We start from the raw sequence: 22987 nt of genomic DNA on the forward strand, positions 1-22987 counted from the left end.
ATCTGGTGGTAGCAAGAATGAAATTTAAAATGGGGAGAGGGGTGAGGATGCGGTCTTTAGGTATGGAGGGTTATCAATTTTGATGGACCGAAGCGGAAGGCTTGCGGAACAAGAGGTTGGTGGGTAAAGGAAATACCTGAGTGTGCTATTCTCGACTTGACAACTGTGTAAATGGATGCTAATGGGTGTGTGTGTGTGTGTGTGTGTGTGTGTGTGTGTGTGTGTGTGTGTGTGTGTGTGTGTGTGATCCCGCAAAACTACTAGGATACATGAGTGGATATTTTAATGCAAGTTGAATAAAGATAGAAGAATGGTACATGTAACTGTAGACGGTTAAATATTCCGTAAGATAAACTGTAAAATAAGGGGAAACAGATTAGTACATTTATATAGCTTTAAAGGGGGTCGGTGGTTTTCTCAGCTGAATAAAACCGTCAAATGATAACTTGCCTAAATTGTTCAGGTGGGACCGTGCCATCCGTACAGGTGTTTAAAAGTCTTACCTGTGCGAATAAATCATGTTGATGTAAAGTTTCACAGTTTGAAGTATGTTTAGAATTACGGTCATTGTGGGCCCTGGAAGCCTCTTATCTAAATCTAAATGCCTAGTGTTTAATAGAATACAGTCCATAAATGTTAGCCAGCCTCAGAGGGTTAATCGAGGTAATTGTTATAGTTCATTAACTTGGCCCAAATTTTCATCCTTCTGCAGATTATTTAGCTCAGGGGCTGAAGAAGAAAGTACTGTGGCTCAACAACCTTCCTGTAACACATCTTCGTGACTAGCATCGTAATCTAGTGTTAATATCTTGCTATAATTCAGCATTCTAGATGGAGGGATGGTAATTTTAGGCCAAGATTAAGTAAACAGAGTATAATAGCGTGTAGTGTCCCTCATGAGATTAAAAATGTCGGGAATTAGTATGCAATTCCAGAGTGTAGTCGCTGTCATCGGAGTTAAGCTGCAAATGATCTCATGTGAATTATCTCCCATGAAGACTTGGCTGTGGAAATTATCAAGATTATCCCGCGATTGGTGTGTCTTGATTTCCTTGTATATATATATATATATATATATATATATATATATATATATATATATATATATATATATATATATATATATATATATATATATATTTAGGTGGCTGGTGGTCTTGTGGTTAAAGTGACGGTCTTGCCTTTGCTGAATAAAATCTTCTGATGGTAGGAAGAGTAATAGAAACCTGACACGCTCGGGTTGAAGGAGTTTAGGTTCGGGTCGCCGCTGACGTCATGAGTTTTGCCCTAAGCGACATTGCCTCAGTCGACAGTACAGCAGAGATGGAGGATTTTTTTTTTTTTCCTGTATGGCTAGGCACCTTCCTGAGAGAGAGAGAGAGAGAGAGAGAGAGAGAGAGAGAGAGAGAGAGAGAGAGAGAGATTACCTGGAACAAAGTACAGATAAAAGTTAGGAGGGAGAGAACGATACCAGAGGGAAGAAAGGAAGACCTTTGGGGAGAGAGAGAGAGAGAGAGAGAGAGAGAGTGAGTGAGAGAGAGAGAGAGAGAGAGAGAGAGAGAGAGAGAGAGAAGAACCGCAAGAGAGGGAGATTCTGTAACAGGAAAGGAAGAGAAATAGTGCAAGAGAAAGTAAAAAAGGGAGGGAAAGACAGAACAGGCTACATAAGAGATGGAGGGAGACAGTGCAAGAGGGAGAGAAAGCGCATGAGAAAGAGGAAGAGAAAGAGTACAAGGAGGAGAAGGAGAGAACGAGAGGTCAGTGGGAAGAGAAAGGAGGAAGGGAGAGAGGGAGGATGGTAGATTGGAAGAAGGAGGAAGAAAGGGTGGAAAAGCATAGTAAAAGAAGAGAGCGACAGTCTAAGAGCGAGAGGGGAGAGTAGAAAGAGAAGAAAGGGAAAGAGCGGTCACGGGGGAGAGAGAGAAGAGGAATAGAGAGGGTGGAAAAACATACTAGAGGGAAAGGAAGAGAGACAGTGCAAGGAGAGAAAGGAGCAGAGAGGGAGAGAAAGAGAGGTCACTGGGGAGAGAGAGAGAGAGGAGGGAGGGAGGTTGGGTAGGCAGCGTGACGGTAAGGTTGTGACGGGAAGGAATGTGGCAGAGGCAGGCTTGGGGATTGAGAGAGAGAGAGAGAGAGAGAGAGAGAGAGAGAGAGAGAGAGTGTGTTGAGGAGCGGTTGAAATAGCTTGTTTCAAGATACGTACTGGAAGGAAATGGAGACCGGCTTTCTGTGTGCTTGTGTTGAAATTTATGTGTGTGTGTGTGTGTGTGTGTGTGTGTGTGTGTGTGTGTGTGTGGTATAGTGCTATATGTTGAGCTTTGTCCCACATCTGTAATGTCTTTGTTAATATTTTTTACATATGATTTTGTAAACTTTCCATATGTACAGATTTTATAATGCGTTTGCATATTACTTAAGGTATAGTTCCTTTACCCTAACTTGTACCATATTATTGTCCTGTTGTAGCTTGTTTCACGTAGGTCAGTGACAGTGTAAGGTAATACTATGGCCACATCTTTTCCGAAGCACTTCTTCGTGACAAGCATAATATTCTAGTATTAATCTCTTGTTGCAACTTTGTACTCAAGATGGGGAGATAGCAATTTTAGGCCAAGTTAGAGTAAAAAGGGTATTGTTCACGGTAACCAGTGTCATGATTGTCGCTCATTGGTGGGGAACTACTGACCGGTTGTTTGCGCGTGTGTGTGGGGCCATGGTTATTTGTGGGGGAGGAGTTAGGGGTAGAGCATGGCTAGTCCGTGATGGTACCCGGTGAATGTTGCTGAGGGATTTTTACGAAGAAAGAGAATAGTTACGAATAAAAAGATCAGGCTAAGCTGGAGGTTTGCTAAGAGTTGACTTGTGGCAGGCAAGGCAGTGTGTGTGTTTGTGTGTACATTCGTTGGCACTAGAGAGAGAGAGAGAGAGAGAGAGAGAGAGAGAGAGAGAGAGGGCACTGTGCGCATGTGTGTGTATACTTGTTGGAGATGAAAGTTGTGTGTGTGTGTGTGTGTGTGTGTGTGTGTGTGTGTGTGTGTGTGTGTGATCGTTTGACTAGCGTGTGCATCTGTGTACGGAGCACGTATGTATGTATGTCTGAGTGGTGTGGAAGTGAGCGTCATTGTAGATGCTCTCTCTAGTGTTCTCAAGTGTGTGTGTGTGTGTGTGTGTGTGTGTGTGTGTGTGTGTGTGTGTGTGTGTGTGTGTGTGTGTGTGTGTGTGTGTGTGTGTGTGTGTGTGTGTGTGTGTGTGTGTGCGTGCGTGTGTGTGTGTCTGAGTGTCAGCGGCTGGCAGAGACCACCATCTAAAATTATTACCAATCCCTCCTCTTCCCTACCTCCATCCACCCTTCCTCGCATTCTCTCTCTCCTCCTCTTCTAACTTTGCACCATGATATTGTAAACTCTTGAGGGCCGTAATCTAAGTGGATTTGGAGATACCGCAGCACCTCTTCCTTAGCGATCTATCTATCTATCTGTCTGTCTACCCCGAGATGATGTTATACAGAATAGTTATCAGAAAAACTTTTTATTATGAAAGAACAGTACATTATCTCAGGGAACTCTGCGTTCGTCGGTCTGAATGCGTTCCTTGTGAGAAATGCTTGTTCATACTGATGTGCAGTTTAATTTTTTTTTATTTAGTATTTGCTACACTAAATTCTTTTGCGTAGTTTGAGGAGGATCTCTCCCATAACGTGCATAAAAGAGAGATGTTATAAACGCGTTATTCGGTGGTATTAACCAGTATAAAGGAGACATGCTTGGGAGCCTCCTAACCAGCGAGGAGACATTATCCCACATGACATAAGACGGACCATTGCGCCACCCAGCCAGCCAAAGTCTTCACGTGACACTCATGCGGTCCTCAGCCTTCCCCACTTGCATTACCGTGACTAAGGTTCTGGCCATTATCTACAGAGATATTTATGATCGAGACTTTTAGTCGAGATACGGGCTTGTATTATCGGTTTGGTGAACTGCAGGCTTAAGTTGTTCTCTCCTGCTGACTCCAATCCTCCTTTTGTGGGGATAGGGAGGGAACTGAGGGACATTTGTGTATCAGGGCATCTCCTCCGTCCAGTTTAAGGAGTTAATGGTAAGGAGTAGACACTTGGCAGCGTCCTTGCCAGCGAGGAGAGAGCCCACTAACATGAAACTAACCATTACCGATCATTACCCTAGTCAGCCTACAGTTAGTCATCACGTGGCCCTTGCGTTACGCCTCTCTCTCTCTCTCTCACACACACACACACACACACACACACACACACACACACACACACACACACACACACACACACACACACACACACACACACACACACACACACACACACACACCCTTCTTATCTCCCCTTATGTAGACGTTTTTCCACGGAACAGTGATAATGCTGGAGTTGTTATTTCTGCCATGATGTTATTTTCCACGAATAGTTTCCTCCTGTCGTTCCCTTCGCGTCGTCTCTCCATGAATAAAATATAACCTCTGAATTACCACAAAATTGTGCCTTGATTATTATTATTATTTTTTTTTTTGGGGTGGGGGGGGGTCGTGGTGGTATGGGATTAATTTGAAACTTTTTAGGGCTTTTGTGGAGGAAGGGCAGTCTGATGGCAGAGGGGAGGGTGACGTGGAGGTGATTTACGTGTCACCATTTCCTCAGGGATTAAGACACCTGACTTTAGATAGATAGAAAGATAGATAGATAGATAGGCAGGTAGGTAGTTTTTAAAAGTCGATTGAAGAAAATTATGTGCAAGCAAAGCCAGCCTTGTGTAGAGAAATAGTTTGCATTTCCATATAAACGTGGAATAAATATCTTTTGCCACTATGTTACGTCTTAACTCAGATTACACACACACACACACACACACACACACACACACACACACACACACACACACATATTGCATTCATATACTTGCTTTCCTCCTTTGCGGTCTTGTTATCGGACGGCGCAGGTATTTCGTTGCCGACTTTATTTCGTTTACGATAGTTGTGTGGAATTATGTTGTTTCCTTTTATTCACGTATATTTAGAGTTTGAATAGCCTTTGGCTGATGTGTAAAGCGCGCGCGCACACACACACACACACACACACACACACACACACACACACACACACACACACACACATTAGCATCCATTTATATATATCATACGAGTAGTCCATGCAACACGCACACACACACACACACACACACACACACACACACACACACACACACACACACACACACACACACACACACACACAGGTTAATATGTCAGTATTTGTCAGGCTTGTCCTTGGCTCTTTGCTTACTTTCCCTTTGACTTCACTTTCCCAATCTCTTCAGCTAATGAGTGTGAAGTCTAGCTAAATCAGATGTTACTAGGAGGAAAGGAAGGAAATGTCTTCAGGAAAGGGTGGGAAGTAAAGGAAAAGACAGGAAAACAATAAAGGAAAAAAAAGGAAAGTTTCTTGTCACTTTAAAAAATTGTCTAAAGATAGGAATAAGTTATATGAGTCAGGGGTTAAATCCTATATTAATATCAAGGTCTCTCTCTCTCTCTCTCTCTCTCTCTCTCTCTCTCTCTCTCTCTCTCGGTTTCAAATCCCGGTGCTCGTAGGGGGGTAGAGGACTTTTGGCCATTAGTGCACGTGCTTAGTTGGGAATCGCTTCGTGTACAATTTCGCAACCATTCCCTGACCTACGCTCGTACCCCATCCCGTGAAATAAATGTGCAGTTCCTGGTTTTGTAGCATGGAGGGACGAGAGCCAACCTGGGAACTCTCTCTCTCTCTCTCTGTCTCTCCTCGCCAGCGTTCCGTACCATATAATTTTTACTGCAGATCTCGAGTTGGGAAGTTGTTTTCTGAGTGGTTGACGGTCGAAGTGGGTTTGCAGCAAATATGTTTCAGAAAATATCTATCTATTTCTATCTATCGATTTATTTCAGCTTAAGAGACGCCACTCGTACTGAAGGGGTTACTGAAAGCTTCGTTTAACCTCTCCAGTTGAAAAGAAAATCTCTCATAAGCTGAATAAAAGCGTCTGAAGGCAGCTTGAACAAAAGGTAACGTAATCGGCTCCAGGGCAGTATTCTAGAGGAAGCTTCGTAACACCTCATCCATAGCGATTTACTTTACATAATACACCTAACATACTTTTTTGGGTTATTTGTATAGTTTTAATACTAATTAAGTTTGCATCACATCACACACACACACACACACACACACACACACACACACACACACACACACACACACACACACACACACACACACACACACACACACACACACACACACACAAAGGATGTAGGTGTGTAATGTGCAGAACATGCTGCGAAGGAAATATTACGAAATTTCAGTCACAAAGAACAGGACTCTGAAGTGATTAAATAACTGGTGGTGGTGGTGGTGGTGGTGGTAGTAGTAGGGGTAGCGGTGGTGGTAGAGGTCGTGATGGTGGTGGTGGTGGTGGTGGTAGAAGTGGTTGGGTTATTGGTTCGGCCGGTGGAGGGGAGGAACTTTATAAAAACGGCTCAAAAATAGACGGAAACACTGCTGCCTGGTCAATATTCCCCCAGCCTAGCCCACACACGCCCTACCTGGTGACTGTGGTGGTATAGCTGGTGTTGATGGTGGTATTACTGCATGGTATTAGTGGCTGTGGTGGTATTACTGCGTGGTATTAGTGGCTGTGGTGGTATTACTGCATGGTATTAGTGGCTGTGCTGGTATTAGTGCGTGGTATCAGTGGCAGTGGTGCTATTTGGCCTGTCTGTGCTATAGGCAATTCACCACAACTTGACTCAGATTTTTTTTCCATTCGCAGCTTAATTCCCGTACCTCAGCGGCGGAAGAAGACAATACTATGGCTGTATATCCTTTCCGTGGCACTTACTCAACGCTAGCATCATATTCTAGCGTTGTTCCATTGCAGCAACTCTTCGTTCAAGTTGGAGAGAAGACAGTTTTAGGCCAGGTTAGAGCGAAATGAGTATAGTGGTGTTGGTACTAGTTTTGGAGATGTTGGTGGCAGTGTTATTATTAGTGGCGGTGGTGGTAGTGATGGTGGTTATAAGATGGTGTGATTGTTGGTAATGGTGAAGACTGATTGCATTACTGATGATGATGGTATTGTCAGTGGTGGTATTATTGCTTGCAGTAGTGGTATTATTGGTGAAGAGTGTGGTCTTAGTGGTGAAGATGATGATTTTATTTTTGGTGGAAATGGTGATGACTTGGTATTAATGTTGATGTTAATGTGGTGGTATTATGCTAGCGATAATTACAGTGGTGGTGTTACTGGTGAAGGTTGTGGTGTGAGTGGTGGTGGTGGTGAAAGTGGTGGTAAAAGTGGTAGGGTTATTGGTTGGACAAGTGGAGTGGAGGAACTTTGTAAAAACGGTTCAAAAATAGACTGAAACTGCTGCGTGGAACAATATTATCCAGGTTTAGCTCAAACACGTTCTCTCTGGTGGTTTGGTGGTGTATTTGGTGTTGGTGGTGGCAGTGGTGGTATTACTGGTGTTAGTGGTGGGAATGGAGGGCAGTAGCTGGTATTAGTGGTAGGGACAGTGGTGGTATTATTCCTGTTCGTGGTGATGCAAGCAGTAGTGGCATAGTGGTATTGCTGGTGATGGGGATGATGGGAGTGGTGGCATTATTGTTGTCAGTGGTGGGAGTAGTGGTATTAGTGCTGGTATTATTGCTCATGATGGTGGCAGCGGTGATATTATAGTGGTGGTGGTGGTGGTGGTGGTGGTAGTGAGTGTTTTGTCGGTTATAGTGGTAGTGCTGGTATTATTGGTGAGGTTTGTGGTGTCAGTGGTAAAGGTGGTAGTAGTGGTAACAGGCGTGGTATTGCTGGTATTGGTAACTGGTATTGGTTTGACAGTCGGAGGGGAGAGTGGGAGCTTGTGGACTAAAAAAAAAAAAAAAAACTACACCGTGGACAAGTATTACCCAAACCTTGTCCACACACACACACACACACACACACACACACACACACACTCTCTCTCTCTCTCTCTCTCTCTCTCTCTCTCTCTCTCTCTCTCTCTCTCTCTCTCTCAGGTATTACGCTGTTTACCAGAGGAAATAAATTGCTGTGGTGGTATTACGATGTTTGCAAGAGGAAATAACTTGCTTTGGCCATTTCCCTTACATTTTCAGACTTGTGAGCGAATGGGTAGCTGTATCGAATGGATGTATATTGATTTTCATTGCAATTTTATATCCCATTATATTTTTTGGCCGTTGCAGCTTTTTTTTTTTAGGCTTTTGCAATTTTCCTTTTTCAGTATCTATATGTTTTGGAATTTCTGACTAGATCGGAGGCTGTATCAGACATGTAAATTGCGTTTCACTGCAATGTTTTATGTTATTTTATATTTGGCTGTTGCAGTTTGTTTAAGGTATTGAAGATTATATTTTTCAGTTTCGAAAAGGAAATTTGGCTTGAGACTAAATAATGTGTACGTGCTGCATGCTGAGTTAAAAGTATTACCTTCCTGTCCAGTTAAGGTAGTCCAGGTGTTTTTATTTTTTCTGTTTTCCTTTTTGTCTGGTTTCTCATGCTCAGCTGTCATTGGGACGGTCCTTGTATTCTCTGTGAATGACTCGGAAACCATCACATGTATATAAATTTCCGTCTACTTGCCTTCCATTTCTGTCCAGTTAGACAAGTTAAATTTCTAGTTTCTCAGAATTTTCTCAGCTGTAATTGGGACTCGGTCATTGTATCTCGTGCGAGTGCAGTCTGAAAGGAAATGACATTCTTGCCTTTGATTTGTATTCCTCCCACACAATCCAACCCTCCCTCCCTCTCTCCCCTCCTTCCCGCACAGTCTAACCCTCTCTCCCCTCCTACCCACACAATCCAACTCTCTCTCTCCTTCTCCCCACACAATCAAACCCTCTCGTCTCTCCCTCCTCACACAATTCAACCTTCTGTCTTATTCTCCCCACACAATCCAACCCTCCTTCCCTCCCTCTCTCTGCTCCTCCCCACACAATCCAACCCTCCTTCCCTCCCTCTCTCTGCTCCTCCCCACACAATCCAACCCTTTCTTCCTCTCTCCCACGCAATCCAACCCTCCTTCCCTCCCTCTCTCTGCTCCTCCCCACACAATCCAACCCTCCTTCCCTCCCTCTCTCTGCTCCTCCCCACACAGTCCAACCCTTTCTCCCTCTCTCCCACGCAATCCAACCCTCCTTCCCTCTCTCTCTCTGCTCCTCCCCACACAATCCAACCCTTTCTCCTTCTCTCCCACACAATCCAACCCTCTCTGCCCTCCTCCCACACAATCCAACCCTCCCTCCTTCTCTCCTATCCTCCCACACAATCCAACCCTCTTTGCCTCTCCCCTCCCTCTTCTCCCCCCCAACCCTTTCATTACCTCCCTTCCACACCATGTTCTCTTCCAGCAGCTTTTCTTTCCCGTCTCCCCCCAACACACCTTTCTCAGGACCTCCAGGGGTCATAATCTCGGGTTTAGAAGGCTCCCTATTCTCTCTCTCTCTCTCTCTCTCTCTCTCTCTCTCTCTCTCTCTCTCTCTCTCATGTATCCAACTCTGGGCATAATCTTGACAGCCCGTTCCCTGAAGCCCAGGTGTCCTACGTGCCACACACCTTCACGTGTCCCATCTTACACGTACATCTTGGAGGGAATTGATGTCCTACACGTACATCTTAGAGGGAATTGATGTCCTACACGTGCATCTTAGAGGGAATTGATGTCCTGCACGTACATCTTAGCGGGAATTGATGTCCTACACGTACTTCTTAGAGAGAACTGGTGTCCACGAACTTCTTAGAGGGAATTGATGTCGTACACGTACATCTTAGAGGGAATTGATGTCTTACACGTACATCTTAGAGGGAATTGATGTCCTACACGTACATCTTAGCGGAAATTGATGTCTTACACGTACATCTTAGAGGGAATTGATGTCTTACACGTACATCTTAGAGGGAATTGATAACGCACGTACATCTTAGAGGGAATTGATGTCTTGCACGTACTCCTTAGAGGGAATTGATGTCTTACACGTACATCTTAGAGGGAATTGATAACACACGTACATCTTAGAGGGAATTGATGTCTCCAGTAAGCTTAATCTTTCGTATAATCATTTTTTTTTTTACATGTGGTGCCAGAGGACATCAACATGCCATCTTGGACAAATACAGTGTTAAGGAAAAGGTTTACGGGAGGCTCTTAATCCTTTCACCTTCTAATGATGATGATGATGATGATGATGATGATGATTTTTTCTTATTACCGGTATTATTTTATAATTTTATTTTTATTTTCTTTGGGAAGGACCTTTGGAAGTGAAGGGTTCAGAAAGTTCCCATTAACCTCTTCAGATATAATTACATCATTATATTCTTGTCACCAGCAAGCGATTTCTTTTTAGCCCTGGAAAATACCACCTTGGGAGACTCTTTCACTCTTTCTCCTCATCGCACTCTTCCTCCCTGTCCCTTTTAATTGTAGTTTAAGCGGTGATTGGTGGTGTGACGGCACTGAATTGAGAGTAAATAAGTAAAATGATGTCTTTCTATGCTCCCCGCGTCGCACCGGATGGCCGTGAGAAAGTGTGGGGTCCTCTCCTGTTCCACTTCTCCATGAGCCCGCAGTGTGTGTGTGTGTGTGTGTGTGTGTGTGTTAACCTTGTCAGTACCAGTGTTATATTGGTAGAACTATGACAGCGGCCTCTCAACGCTATGGTTTTTTTTTTTAAAGCACTTATTGATAGCGTGACTGAACGTCGTCATAGCGTGAAAATTTCATACTTTGAAATACTAACATTGATTACAGGGACTTTTCTCGACGCTCAGTTCCCACGAAATACCGTCACTAGCAGCAGGCATTGTTTTTTGTACGAATTCATCAGAAGGTCTAAAACTAATTAATATTCAGGTTAAGCGAAACAGCAGCGGAGTATATTCATTTTAGAAGCATGTTACTTTCATTTGTGTCTGTATTGAGCTTTAGCTGATTTAAAACTCGTCGCCTGCCAGTAGCCTGTAAAGTAATGCTACAGTTTGCTACATGTTGACTTCATTTGTGTGTGTGTGTGTGTGTGTGTGTGTGTGTGTGAGTTGAACTACAGTGGCCACTACTTTGACGCTTTAACCTGCTCTTTTTTTTGGTGTGTGTGTGTGTGTGTGTGTGTGTGTGTGTGTGTGTGAGTGATCAAATGATGGAGTGCCAGGCAGCCCATTCTCAAGGCCAGACTCCGCTACAAGTCACACGCAAGACTGATTTACTCTGCCTTAGTGGACGAATCGGGTTAATCCCTTGAGTTAGGCTATGCATTTATTTGATTTAGTCTTTCTACTTCCATGCAATTTTGTTTAACTTTAGGAAGGTCTCTCTTAATATCTATCACCTCCTGCTCGAAAACTCTCTCCTAAGCTAATAAAAAATAAAATGAAATAAAACTGACGGTGAGAGGAAGGACCTCATCGTTGTGAAATGGTTAATGGAAACTAAGTATGCAAGGAAATGAATTACAGAGATAGAGCATTGCGAACAATTTCCATGGGTTTGTGTGTGTGTGTGTGTGTGTGTGTGTGTGTGTGTGTGTGTGTGTGTGTGTGTGTGTGTGTGTGTGTGTGTGTGTGTCTGTCTGTCTGTCTGTCTGTGTTTGGGTAGATATATTTTACTCTGTCATAATTTGTAAAGGAAAACTAAAAATAAAGAGCAATTAAGGTTGAAGTCAGAATTGAAGCGAGGGTCAGGGTTAGAGTTTGTCCAGGCGTAGAGCCAAGATCAAGGTCACGGTCAATAAAAACGTCCAGAAATAGAGCCAAATCAAGGTCAAGGCCAATAATGACGTCTGGAGATAACTAGAATGTAACAAGACGTAATTTTAGTGAAAAGGTTAAGATAAAGCCTTACTAGAAGCGGGGTCAGGGTTTTAAGCAGGTCGGGGTTAGAGATGATCCTGATTTAGAGCCAAGATTAAAGTCACGCTCTATGAACACGCCTGGAGATAAGTAGCATAGGATATAGAGCACGTTCTCGTAGTGAAGGAGTTAAACTAAAGACCAGAATAGAAGCTAGGATCAAGGTCAAGGTTTGGATCCAGTAATAGAGCCGAGATCAAGGTCACACTCCATGAAAACACCCGGAGAATGGAAGATAGAGCACGTCCTCGTAGTGAAGAGGTTAAAGTAAAGGCCGGAACATAAGCTAGATCAAGGTCAGGGTTAGAGATGATCCGGAAATAGAGTCAGGGGCAAGGTCATGGTCAGGGTATGGGAAAAAAAAAAAAAAAAGAGGCAGGGAGTGAGGCTGAGTGCAGGTGAGAGTGTGTCGGCTGTGGCACCTCCAAGGGCTGTAAATAATTATAGAGTCTAGTGTGGGCAGATTCCCAAGCCTAGTATGTGATTCGCTCTTTGATTCTCTCTCTCTCTCTCTCTCTCTCTCACACACACACACACACACACACACACACACACACACACACACACACACACACACACACACACACACACACACACACACACACACACAGCAACAAGATTAAAATACACTCTGGCGATTATTTGCCTTCAGTTTAACTACACATCGGAATTCCCCTAGTCTTGCAAGGCTGTTCCCGAGTGTTGCAAGACTAACGACCCGTGTTGCAACCTTGGCAGATCTAACAGTGATGATAGGTATGCACAGAGAGAGAGAGAGAGAGAGAGAGAGAGAGAGAGAGAGAGAGAGAGAGACCTTTGCCCATTACTCATAATTTTGCGACAAGATTTTTTTTTTTTACCACATCATTGCTTCTTATGGAGGATTTTATTTAGCTTAGAAAAAAACTTGTTCTGAAAGGGTTAATCGTGGTTTGGCATCATATTATCAAAACGTGTCGTACATTTGGGGAATAAAAATTAACACAGAACGATTTTTCATGCACCCAGACTTATAAATCTCTATTAGCTGAATAAAATCGTCTAACTTAAGATGGAATAAAGTACTGTATTAGAGCTGTCACGTTCATGAGAGAGTTGTTGGTACGTCAATATTCAGGCTCATGAAAAATGGACATAAGCTGGAATGAAATACTATTGATATCTCCATTCTGAGAATTTATGGTGACAGAATTACCACTCTCAGTTTTTTTTGACTCACTTTTTTTTTTTTTTGCACATTTGTTGAACAGTGGAAGGAAAAATAAATTAAACAGAAAAATAACTCGTACACCAGATTACAGGTGTCCTCCATTCATAAAAAATCTCTAACAGTTGCACTGGAATGATATAATCAAACATTAACTTGAATAATAGACTAGAACTTTTCCGATCATGGGAGTTAATTAATTAGTCGAATGTCTGACACTGCTGGAATTAATTGCTAGAGTTGTACCGACCGTGAAAGTGCAAATAAATAATAGGTTGAATATTTTTGCACTGCTGGAATCATGAAGGGGTGGATCCTCAGCTGAATATTTGGCACCTGTCCTTGCACCTGTAATTGGGTGACAGTGATGGTACAATTGCAGCAGCACGGGCGACAGTTTAATTGTGCTTTTGAGTCTGGAGTGAGCAGCAGTCGGGCTATATTGCAGGAATGTTGCAGCTGCAGGTGTGCCGATATCATCTCGCTCTACCTGGCACGCACGGAATCAAATTAATGTTCGGGAATTTTGGATGCGAGTTTTGGTTGTGAGTCAGGGATGAATCATAGGAGCCAGTTAGGTGGAAAGTTAAAAGATGAGTTACGGGATGTGTGAAGGTGAGTTAGGTAAGGAACATGAGTGAGAAATGTTAGCTAGTGTGGTCTAAATATTTCCTACTCAACAACGTGCTCGAGGAATGGGACAAGGTGCACCGGTTTTTCTTTTTTTTTTTTTTTACCCTCCCCCCCTCTCTTTTTTTGGGGGGGAGAGGATACTTAGGAGAAAGCGTTGCCTAGCGACTGGGAGCGTCTTGTTACAGAGGGCGTTTTTAAGTGCTGACCATGCTATCGTTACGGCCACAGTTTTAGGTCTACTTATGGTATTATATGCGTTTGCTGTGGACCTCTAAGTTTCACAGAATGGCCTGCTGCGAAATGTTGCTGAATAGTTTTGCTGTGCTGGTTTCTAATTCCGGAAACTGCTGGATGATACCCGCTCAGCTCAGTAAAGATCTCGTAGTATCTTTAGTACGATTACTCTCAAAACTATTATTATTATTATTATTACTATTATTATTATTATTATTATTATTATAACCTTAGTACTCCCATGCGACTTATTCAGCTAATGATAAATACCTTTTTTTTTTTTTTTTTTACGCCATCGGTGAATTAACGTTAGTTACTGAAAGTCTGAAGGTTGAATTATCGAAATATGGAAGTGCTCAGTTGGAAATTTGAGTGTTGGAGAATAGGGATCATTTAGGAGGGTTGCAGAAATCGAGTAGAGAAATAGGCTGTAAGAGGAAGAGATCAAAGGAACAGAGAGAGAGAGAGAGAGGAAGAAAGCGACCTAGGTGAGTTGTGTAAAGAGGTGATTGAGTGCACAGTAGGTGATGGACAACTGTTCATGATTGCCAGGGGGTGAGCCAACGTAAGCACTGTGTGGCTTTGATCAGGTGTTGGTAGCTTAACAACAGCGCGTCTGGGGTGGCCGGAGAGGGTAAATAATGAGAGGAGGCCATTGTGTTGGTGTGTGTGTGTGTGTGTGTGAGAGAGAGAGAGAGAGAGAGAGAGAGTAAGAACAGTGCCAATGGGGTAGCCTAACAGTAATGAGTCAGGGGGGACCATTACATTTTTAGTACTGCTGCTGCTGGGTGAATGAGAGAGATAGCTGTTGATCATATTATTAAACCAGCGAGAACGAATGATTAGGTAAACCCTTAATTACTAACACTCTCGTTAAACCTTTGAAGAGTGTCAGCAGGTATTTGGCCTCATTACCTCTCAATTGATTGCTCTTCGTAACGTGCCATGCATAGTAGTTAACGTTTCCCTGCCAGATGTTTTCAGTGATGGACGTTTTCCCTCCCAAACGTTTCCAGTAATGTATGTTTTCCTTACCAGACGTTTCCAGTAATGTATGTTTTTCCTATCAGACGTTTCCAGTAATGAACGTTTTCCCCACCAAACGTTTCCAGTAATAAACGTTTTCCCTAGCAGACGTTTCCAGTTATGAACATTTTCCCCAATAGACGTTTCCGGCTATGAACGTTTTCCCTACCAGACTTCGAGTAATGAATGTTTTCCCTACCAGACATTTCCAGTAATGAACGTTTACCCTTCCATACGTTTCCATTTATGATCGTTTTCCTTACCATACGTTTTTTTTCTCGAGCATGAAATCGTCTGTTGGTAAGAAAAATAAAGTGCTATGTATTCGTTCACTTTTCTCAAGAAGTTGTTGAAATGTAAGTTAAGGAGGGTAAAAAGGGAACAGTTTAAGTGAAAGTGCTCTCGCCTACCATCTGGCACTAAGTTCACCACCAGCTTAGACACAGTACACCCACACACTCCCTTGTTGCCAATATCACCCCCCTCCCCTCTTCTCCCCTCTCTCCTACACCTACTCCCAACCCATTCCCCCTACCCCTCCCTACCGCTAGACTTCCCCCTCCCTCTACCCATCCCCTCCCTACCCCTAGATTCAGTCCCCCCTTGCACCCCTCAACTCCCCTCCCCTTTACCGTTGGACCCCCATCTCTCCTAGCCCTCGGCCCCCCTCCCTCTTACCCCTAGACCTCCTCCGTCTTAACCATCGGCCCCCCTTCCCCATCTGCCAGACCCCCTCCCTCCATCCACTAGACACTCTTCTACCCCTCCGCCCCCTCCCCCTTCCTCTCATCCCCGTTTCCCCATTCCTCTCGATTCTCCCTACCCCTTAACCTTCCCCTTCCCACCTCCCACTCCCCCGGCCACCTGCAGTGAAGGCCAAGACCGAACAAAACGTCCAAGGCGGAAGGAATAAATGTTGGCTGCTGGAGGGTTACCTAAGGGGGGGTTTGGCTGAGGGAGGATTGACTTAGGGGGAAGGGGCTAGCTAAGGGAGGGTTGAGAAAGGGGGAAGGGGTTGGTTAAGTTGATTTAGGGGGTTTAGCTCAAGTAGGGTTGGCTATAGTAGGATTAGTTGAAGAGGGGTTGGTTTATGGGGTTCGATGAGGAAGGGTTAGCTGTGTTGGGGGAGATTGGCCAAGGGAAACTTACGTGAGAGGGGTTTTTGCTAAGGTTTTGCAGAGAGAAGGGGGGTTGGCTAAGAAGGGGTTAGCTAAGAGAGAGGAGGGTTGGCTTAGGGGGTTAGCTGTGGGTTGGCTTAGTTTCCGTCAGTTTGCTGGCTCCCTCATCCTCACACCTTTCCTTCCCTCGTTTGTGTTGACGTTTTTGTGCGTTTGGTTGTTCGTCTGACTGAGGGATCCCTTCCGGTTTGAGTAAAGTCGTTTTGCGTAAGAAGAGTATGTTAAAGATAGACATATAGATAGATAGATACACACACACACACACACACACACACACACACACACACACACACACACACACACACACACACTACAGTAAATAGAGTGCCACACCATCCTCTTACATAAGCATGGGATAGGGTTGGGGGTGCTCTCCTTATCACCGTAACTGCGATTCCACTTGACTGTTTTTAGCGTCCTTATGTAACATCCCCCCTTCTGCTGCATTTTCTCCACAGTGATATTTGGGCCATCCCCCCCTCTCTCTCTGTCTGTCTGTCTCTCTCTCTTTCTCTCTCTCTGGCATGGTCTGGCCTCGCTGGTAACCACACTAACAAGGTTAACGAGATGGACAGGTAGCAACAAGAGGGTAATTTAGCGACGTATTTTCGACGTCAGGTGTCAGTCCGTTTGCTTTGATCTTGTAGGCTTTTAAAGTCTCCATAGCAATTTTTTTTATTATTCTATTTTTGACACATCGTTTTCTTGTCTATCTTAATTTTATGCAACGAGAATTTAGTGTACTGGGTTTTATTTTTAACGTTTTGGGAGTTAATCCATGTATTGATCTACAGCAGCAACATGGATCGTATTCTTGTGAAGTTAAGATGATCAGTAGCACCTCTTTTCTTTTTCTGACTTACTGTTGTTGTTTTCTGTGTCTTGATATTGTGTAACAGGAAGGGTGAAGGGTGTTGTGGCTTCTTTACGGTCAATCCATGCTTTGATCTTCTAAGGACGTGTTCTCTTGGGCTTTAGAGGTTCAAAATACCTTTTCTTTACCGTATGTCCCTTCCTAATACTGTGACAATCTGTTACTCTCTTTTGTCAATAATTTTCATCAGCAAGAGGCGGTGTGTAATGCCTAATATTTAAAGCGCCTTTAGTGAATCGCCTTATATTTATGGCGTCTTTAGTAAATCCGTGCATTGACCTAAGCTCGTATTTTCAAGGACTTTAGAAGCAACTTAGCACCTTTTATGCCATTTAGTCTTTAGCATTGTCTTCTTGCTGTTTCCAGACCGTTATTCAACTGAGGATTGACCGCTAGTAAGAAAGTGATTAATTACGGTTACTATCGTTCTTTCACGCTAACATGGCCCAGATTTTCATCCTTTTGCTCCTCATTTCACTAAGTTCGATGGTAGTGCTGTGGCCCTACTTTCTTTCCATAACACTTGTTCATGACCTGCCGTACATTCTAGCGTTAATCTAGTGTGATAATTCTGTACTGAAGATGGAGAGATGGCAATTTTAGGCCAAGTTGGAGTTAAAAGAGTAAAGTATATTTTCTCAGCCCTTCAGTTCAGAAACGTCTCCTGTAACCTGAGTAAAATCAAGAACAATGTACGCTTTGGTAATGAAATGGATGAATGAGGTTGGGTAGTAGTTGCAATCCCGGGCTCATCTGAATGTGAACGCAGTGGACCGCAGGCTGAAATTACCCTTGTTCTGCAGTTCACCATCCTCCTTCTGGGGGATAGGGAATTGAGGGACGTCTGTATGACCAACAGTGGAACCACCTGCTCATACCAGTGCCATCACGTGAAGGCGTCCTTCTGGAGCACCAATGATGCTGGGTAGAAATGATTAACGATTATGACTGCGTGTGTCGGTACTCCAGCCAAGTCAGCGTGTTGCTATGGTGACGGCGTTGCTACACAGGGTTCATCCTACAGCACAGTACTCTGACGCCTTTATTATTACGTTCGTGCTACCGTCTGATGTTTTTATGGAGAGACCTTACGTAATGAATAGGTTGTAAGCTCTCTGTATTAGCTTCTTTAGTACGATGACGTTTCGTTCGTTCTTTCTGCTGCCACACACATCAGAAATATATCCGTTTATCTCTCTGTCTATCTATCTAGTTATCTGTCTGTAGCTAGAGGCCTTAATCCGTAAGGGTTGGCTACGTACAAGTCGCCTCCATGTCTCGACATGAAGACGTTAATATTGTGACGTGATGACATATGTTAATGAATGAATGAATGAGGAGTCAATACATGGATGAATGAGCTACCGTATCAGTGTTTGGAGATGAAGATTAAGGTAACTTTTTAGAATACACGGGTTTCCATGAGCATATTAAAATCTTCTTTTGGCCACCAGAATCAGAACTCCGAAGTGGTTATTTGCTGTCTGATGGTTTAAAAGCAGTACTGGTGTATTGATATCTTGTCTGTGTGTATTGAGAGAATTAGATATTAAAGAAGTGATTAAAGACTTAGATTAGCACTGATTGTAGAGTTAGGTTTGTCATGTGACGTACCAAGCATTGCGAGGACGAGACGATCATAACATCCTCCCTCACCAGTGTGTCCTGCGAGTCGGAGGTGAAGGAAAGGAAGTCCTCCAGTTCCTGCTTCATCCTCATGTGCTTCATCCACCCAGCCACCCCCTATATCACCACCGCCACCCCACACCTGCACCTCACCACCACCACCCCACCACGCGCAGGACTGGTAGGTTGTTTGGTGTTTTCTTAGTTTACACGAATTAAGTGGTTGTTGTAGGTAATTTTTTGTTAATAATGTCCACGCGAATAGGTTGTAGCAGTTTTTTATTTAGTCAGATTACACGAAGCAGCGGTAGGTAGCCTGTGCTCACTTAGTACCAGACGCGGTAACAGTCTCCCTCGGTTACCAATAGGTAGCAGTAGGTAGTCTCTGCTCAGTCTGTCCACAAGAATATATAGTAGCTGTGGTCTGAGCTCTCAGTTCAGTCTAGGCAGCCGGAGGTAGTCCTTTGCTCAATAAGTCCACAGGCGTAGTGGCAAAAGGTAGTCTTGCTCACTCAGTACTATTTTTGTTCAGTGCTATGCTCACTCGGTCCACACGAAGTACCGGAAAATAATCCTTTGCTCACCAAGTTCACGCACAGTAGCAACAGTTGTAATCGTAGGTCACCAAATTAGTTCGAACGATGGGAAGAATTTGGCTTCACTTTTCGCAGAGACGAGCAAAAAGGTTTACCGATGTCACTTGTTTGTTTTGACAGTCACCTTGTTTTTATGAGTGGTACTGTGCTATTAAGAGTTTTGTTTTTTATATGGACGAGGAAGTCTGGCTGTGGCACTTACAGGGATTCTGTGGACTGTCTGTGGCTGGGACCCTTTAGGCAGTCTGTGTCACTTTAGGGATTTTCTAGGCTGTCTGTTTCACTTTAGGGACCCCTTTAGGCTGTCTGCTTCATTTAGGGACTTGAGGTGGCACGTATATGGTATTCTTTAGGCTGTCTGTGGCACTTTAAGGACTGTAGGCTGTCTGTGGCACTTTAAGGACTGTAGGCTGTCTGTGGCACTTTAAGGACTGTAGGTTGTCTGTTGCACTTATAGACACCCTCTAAACCCCACTGCACTTCAGGTAGCCAGTCAACCCCCCAAGAGTTCCCCCTGCAGGTAGGTTTCTCCGCCCCTCCCCTCACCTCACCTCACCACACTTCCCTTGCTAACAGACCTGCTGCTTGAACGCTAAGCACTTGGGTTTGTTACGAGTATAGACAGACACTAGTTGGGGTTAATATATTCTGATGACGAGGTGTGAGTGGGAGATCTGCTTCTGGAACTTAGGTCGCTGTGGTTTGTTGCATACACTGATTGGGACTGGTAGATTTTGACGGCGAGGTGAGGGTGGGTTAGTGGGTGGATAACAGACCTATTTCTTGTACTGTTATCACTGAGGTATGGACCGATTATAAACAGGCAGAGAGTGGAATTAGTGTTCTTGGCGTTTTTCTTTACAAGGTATCACTGCGGTTAGTTTCGATTTTAAGCTGACTCGAATTGGAATTGGTATGTTTTCGGTGGCGAAGTGTGAAGGTGGGTGGGTGAGTGGATGTGCGCGTGAGGTGGGGCGAGTGAGAGAGCGAGGAGGTGTGGCTGGCTGGAAACTGGGAGAGCGAGAGGCGAGTGTGTGTATGTGTGGCACTGAGAGAGTCTGGGGCACGACTGCTCTCTACTGCTGGCACACACCCCCGGGCCAAGTGGGGATGTGAGTAGGGGAAGGGGGAGAGGGAGGTGGGACTGTGTGTGTGTGTGTGTGTGTGTGTGTGTGTGTGTGTGTGTGTGTGTGTGTGTGTTATGGGGAGAGGGGACCGTGTGAGGGGAAGGGGAGGGAAAATTGTGTGTGTGGGAGGGGGTGATGAGGATGTGGAGGGAGGGGAGGAGGCAGTATGTGTGTTCGTGTGTTTGTATTGGTTGTATGAGGACGTATACGGGGAGAGGCAGGTGTGTGTTTGGACGGGGGAGGGATGGCGATGTGGAGGGAGGGGAGGAGAAAGTATGTGTGTTCGTGTGTTTGTATTGGTTGTATGAGGACGGATATGGGGAGAGGCAAGTGTGTGTGTGTGTGTGTGTGTGTGTGTGTGTGTGTGTGTGTGTGTGTGTGTGTGTGTGTGTATGTGTGTGTGTTTGTGTGTGTGTATTGGGCAAGGGATCACACACACACCCGGCATCTCTCACACGTAAGCTATCCTCCCTTCCTGCTTTACACGTTTGCATATTCTGTGCCAGTATTTTCCTCACACACATTGTTGTTCCTGATAAACGAGATGATATTATAACCCGTTTGATGGATAATTATTAGCCCTTATTCTTGATGGTTACGGAGACTCCCTAGTACATCTTCCCTACTAGTATATTTCTGTATCTACCACGTTACTATTTTTTTGTATGTAATTCATGTCGCCTGTGTCGATGTAAAAGAATAATACCGTATAAATAACATACATGAAGCAGAAATATGGTAAGTAAATCGTCTAGGAAGGTTTGCTAGAAAGCCGCCTAAGCTGACTAGAACACGGACCACTCGTTTAGGTAGATTCCAAGGCTTAGACACTTTCAAGGTTGTTAAGGAACATCTGACCCATTGTTCATTTACAAACAATAATTTCGAGCCTCTTCATAGTTGAAGTATCATGTAACTTGTATGTGATACTCTGAACAGTTTAGTTTCTTGAGCTACGGAAAGTCCCTTGCTGAGTTTCCAAAAACTTTACTCACTGTTACTGCTTATCGTTGTTGTTGTGGCCTCAGGTTCTGTCGAACGTGAACTCAATGGGCCATATAGTAAAGTTATCCTTCGGCTACCGTCCACCATCCTCTTTTCAGGCGATGGGGAGGAAAGTGAGGGACAGTCTTGTAGCTGGGCAACGGAGCCAGCAGGTTATCGGTGCCATCGCAGGGAAGCTACCTCTCCAGCACCACCATTGATATTAATGGAACGCATCAGCATTTATGTTCCCATATTTCTATTGTACAGTGTTTTGTCGCCTTGCACTTCACTGGAGACAACAATCCTCACATTCTTCTAATCATGGCCAGATTTTCAAGGCCAAAGTCCCCATACTTTTATCTTAGTTTTGCCGTCGTGAATATATAATACAATAAAGTCGAGGCTACTGCACACAGAGACTTAAGACACATGTTTTGACACAAGTCCACGGTCATAAAGCACACATTTTTGTCCAGTGGTTTAATTAACTTCAGTGCAGGTGCTTATTCCGGTTTGTTTTCTAAATTTAACACTGATTTCGGGCGACGTCTTTGTTAATACAGTATCAGTCTCTACTACCAGACGACTTTTTTCAGCTTGAGAAACCTCTCCCGCATTGAGGGGGTTGTATTATTTTTCTATCCAACCCCTCCTGTGCTAGTGAGGGACGCCTTCTTGTGGTGGCACTGATATAACTGGGTTGTGGAGCCGCCCGGTTATACAGATTCCCTCAACTCCCTCTCAGCATCCCCAACAGGGGGATGGAAGACTGCAAGAGGAAGGCAACTTGTCTGCAGTCCACTGGGTTCACATTTGAGATGAACTTAGGACTGCTATTACTACTACTACTACTTGTACTACTACTACTATTATCATCACCACCACCACACCACCACCACACCACCACCACCACCACCACCACCACCACCATGAAGCCCTCCAGTTGGAAGTCTCTCCTAAGCTGAACAAAATCGCCGGTGTTGGCAGAATAAATTTAAAAGGCATCCCAGGCTTTAAAGTGCTTTTTGCTGTAGACGTGAATGGGAAGTGCGGTTCGCCTTGGCCAGGTGCAGTGAAGTGATGAGCCTGATAGTGAAGGGAAATGCCGGACGCGTGCCAGAACCCAGAGTTCCACAAAATAAATACATTGACGGCCACTCTCATCATCATACCCTTTGCGACGTGTAGGGTCCCAAGGCTAACCGTAATTCAGTGCATTTAAGGGTAAAGACCAGCCTGCTTCTCTCCTTGACGTTACGTGATCCATTAGCCTCCAGTCACCTCTGCCTTCCTTCCATCTGGGACGTTCCAGCCACTAAACTACAAGGCATCCAAATGACAAGCAGTAATTTTCCTCTTGTAGCTTAGATTTGACGGAAAGGACAAGAAACAGAGAGAGAGAGAGAGAGAGAGAGCGAGAGAGAGAGAGAGAGAGAAACTCCGAGTGTGTTGGAAAGAGGAAGATGCACCTTATATTACTCCTAATGGGGGAAATTCAACATTTACTCGTCATAACTCTAAAGCTGATGGGGACATTTGGCCAGGGGAGACCTGTGTGTTTTGTCCTTACTGCAGGGG

General features: G+C 44.2%; 1 protein-coding gene across 2 annotated transcripts in view; it reads right to left on the reverse strand.

Annotated features, from left to right (window-relative positions):
• Nucleotides 1-19165, reverse strand: part of ERR (estrogen-related receptor) — a 40768-nt gene extending 21603 nt beyond the window's left edge. The window contains exon 1 of one of the 2 annotated variants that reach the window (XM_080275691.1): nucleotides 19026-19165. Coding sequence is in view for 1 of the 2 variants with exons in the window: in XM_080275690.1 (XP_080131816.1) it covers nucleotides 18688-18801 (114 nt within the window). In the remaining variant the exon portion in view is untranslated. Of the gene's footprint in view, nucleotides 1-18687; nucleotides 18835-19025 lie in introns of those variants that run through there. The other variant, XM_080275690.1, reaches the window with a different exon arrangement.
• Nucleotides 19166-22987: the final 3822 nt, after the last annotated feature.

The sequence above is a fragment of the Coenobita brevimanus genome, chromosome 62 (assembly GCF_032717465.1).
Source record: "Coenobita brevimanus isolate Jiangsu-jjx chromosome 62, ASM3271746v2, whole genome shotgun sequence".
Taxonomy (NCBI): Eukaryota; Metazoa; Arthropoda; class Malacostraca; order Decapoda; family Coenobitidae; genus Coenobita; species Coenobita brevimanus.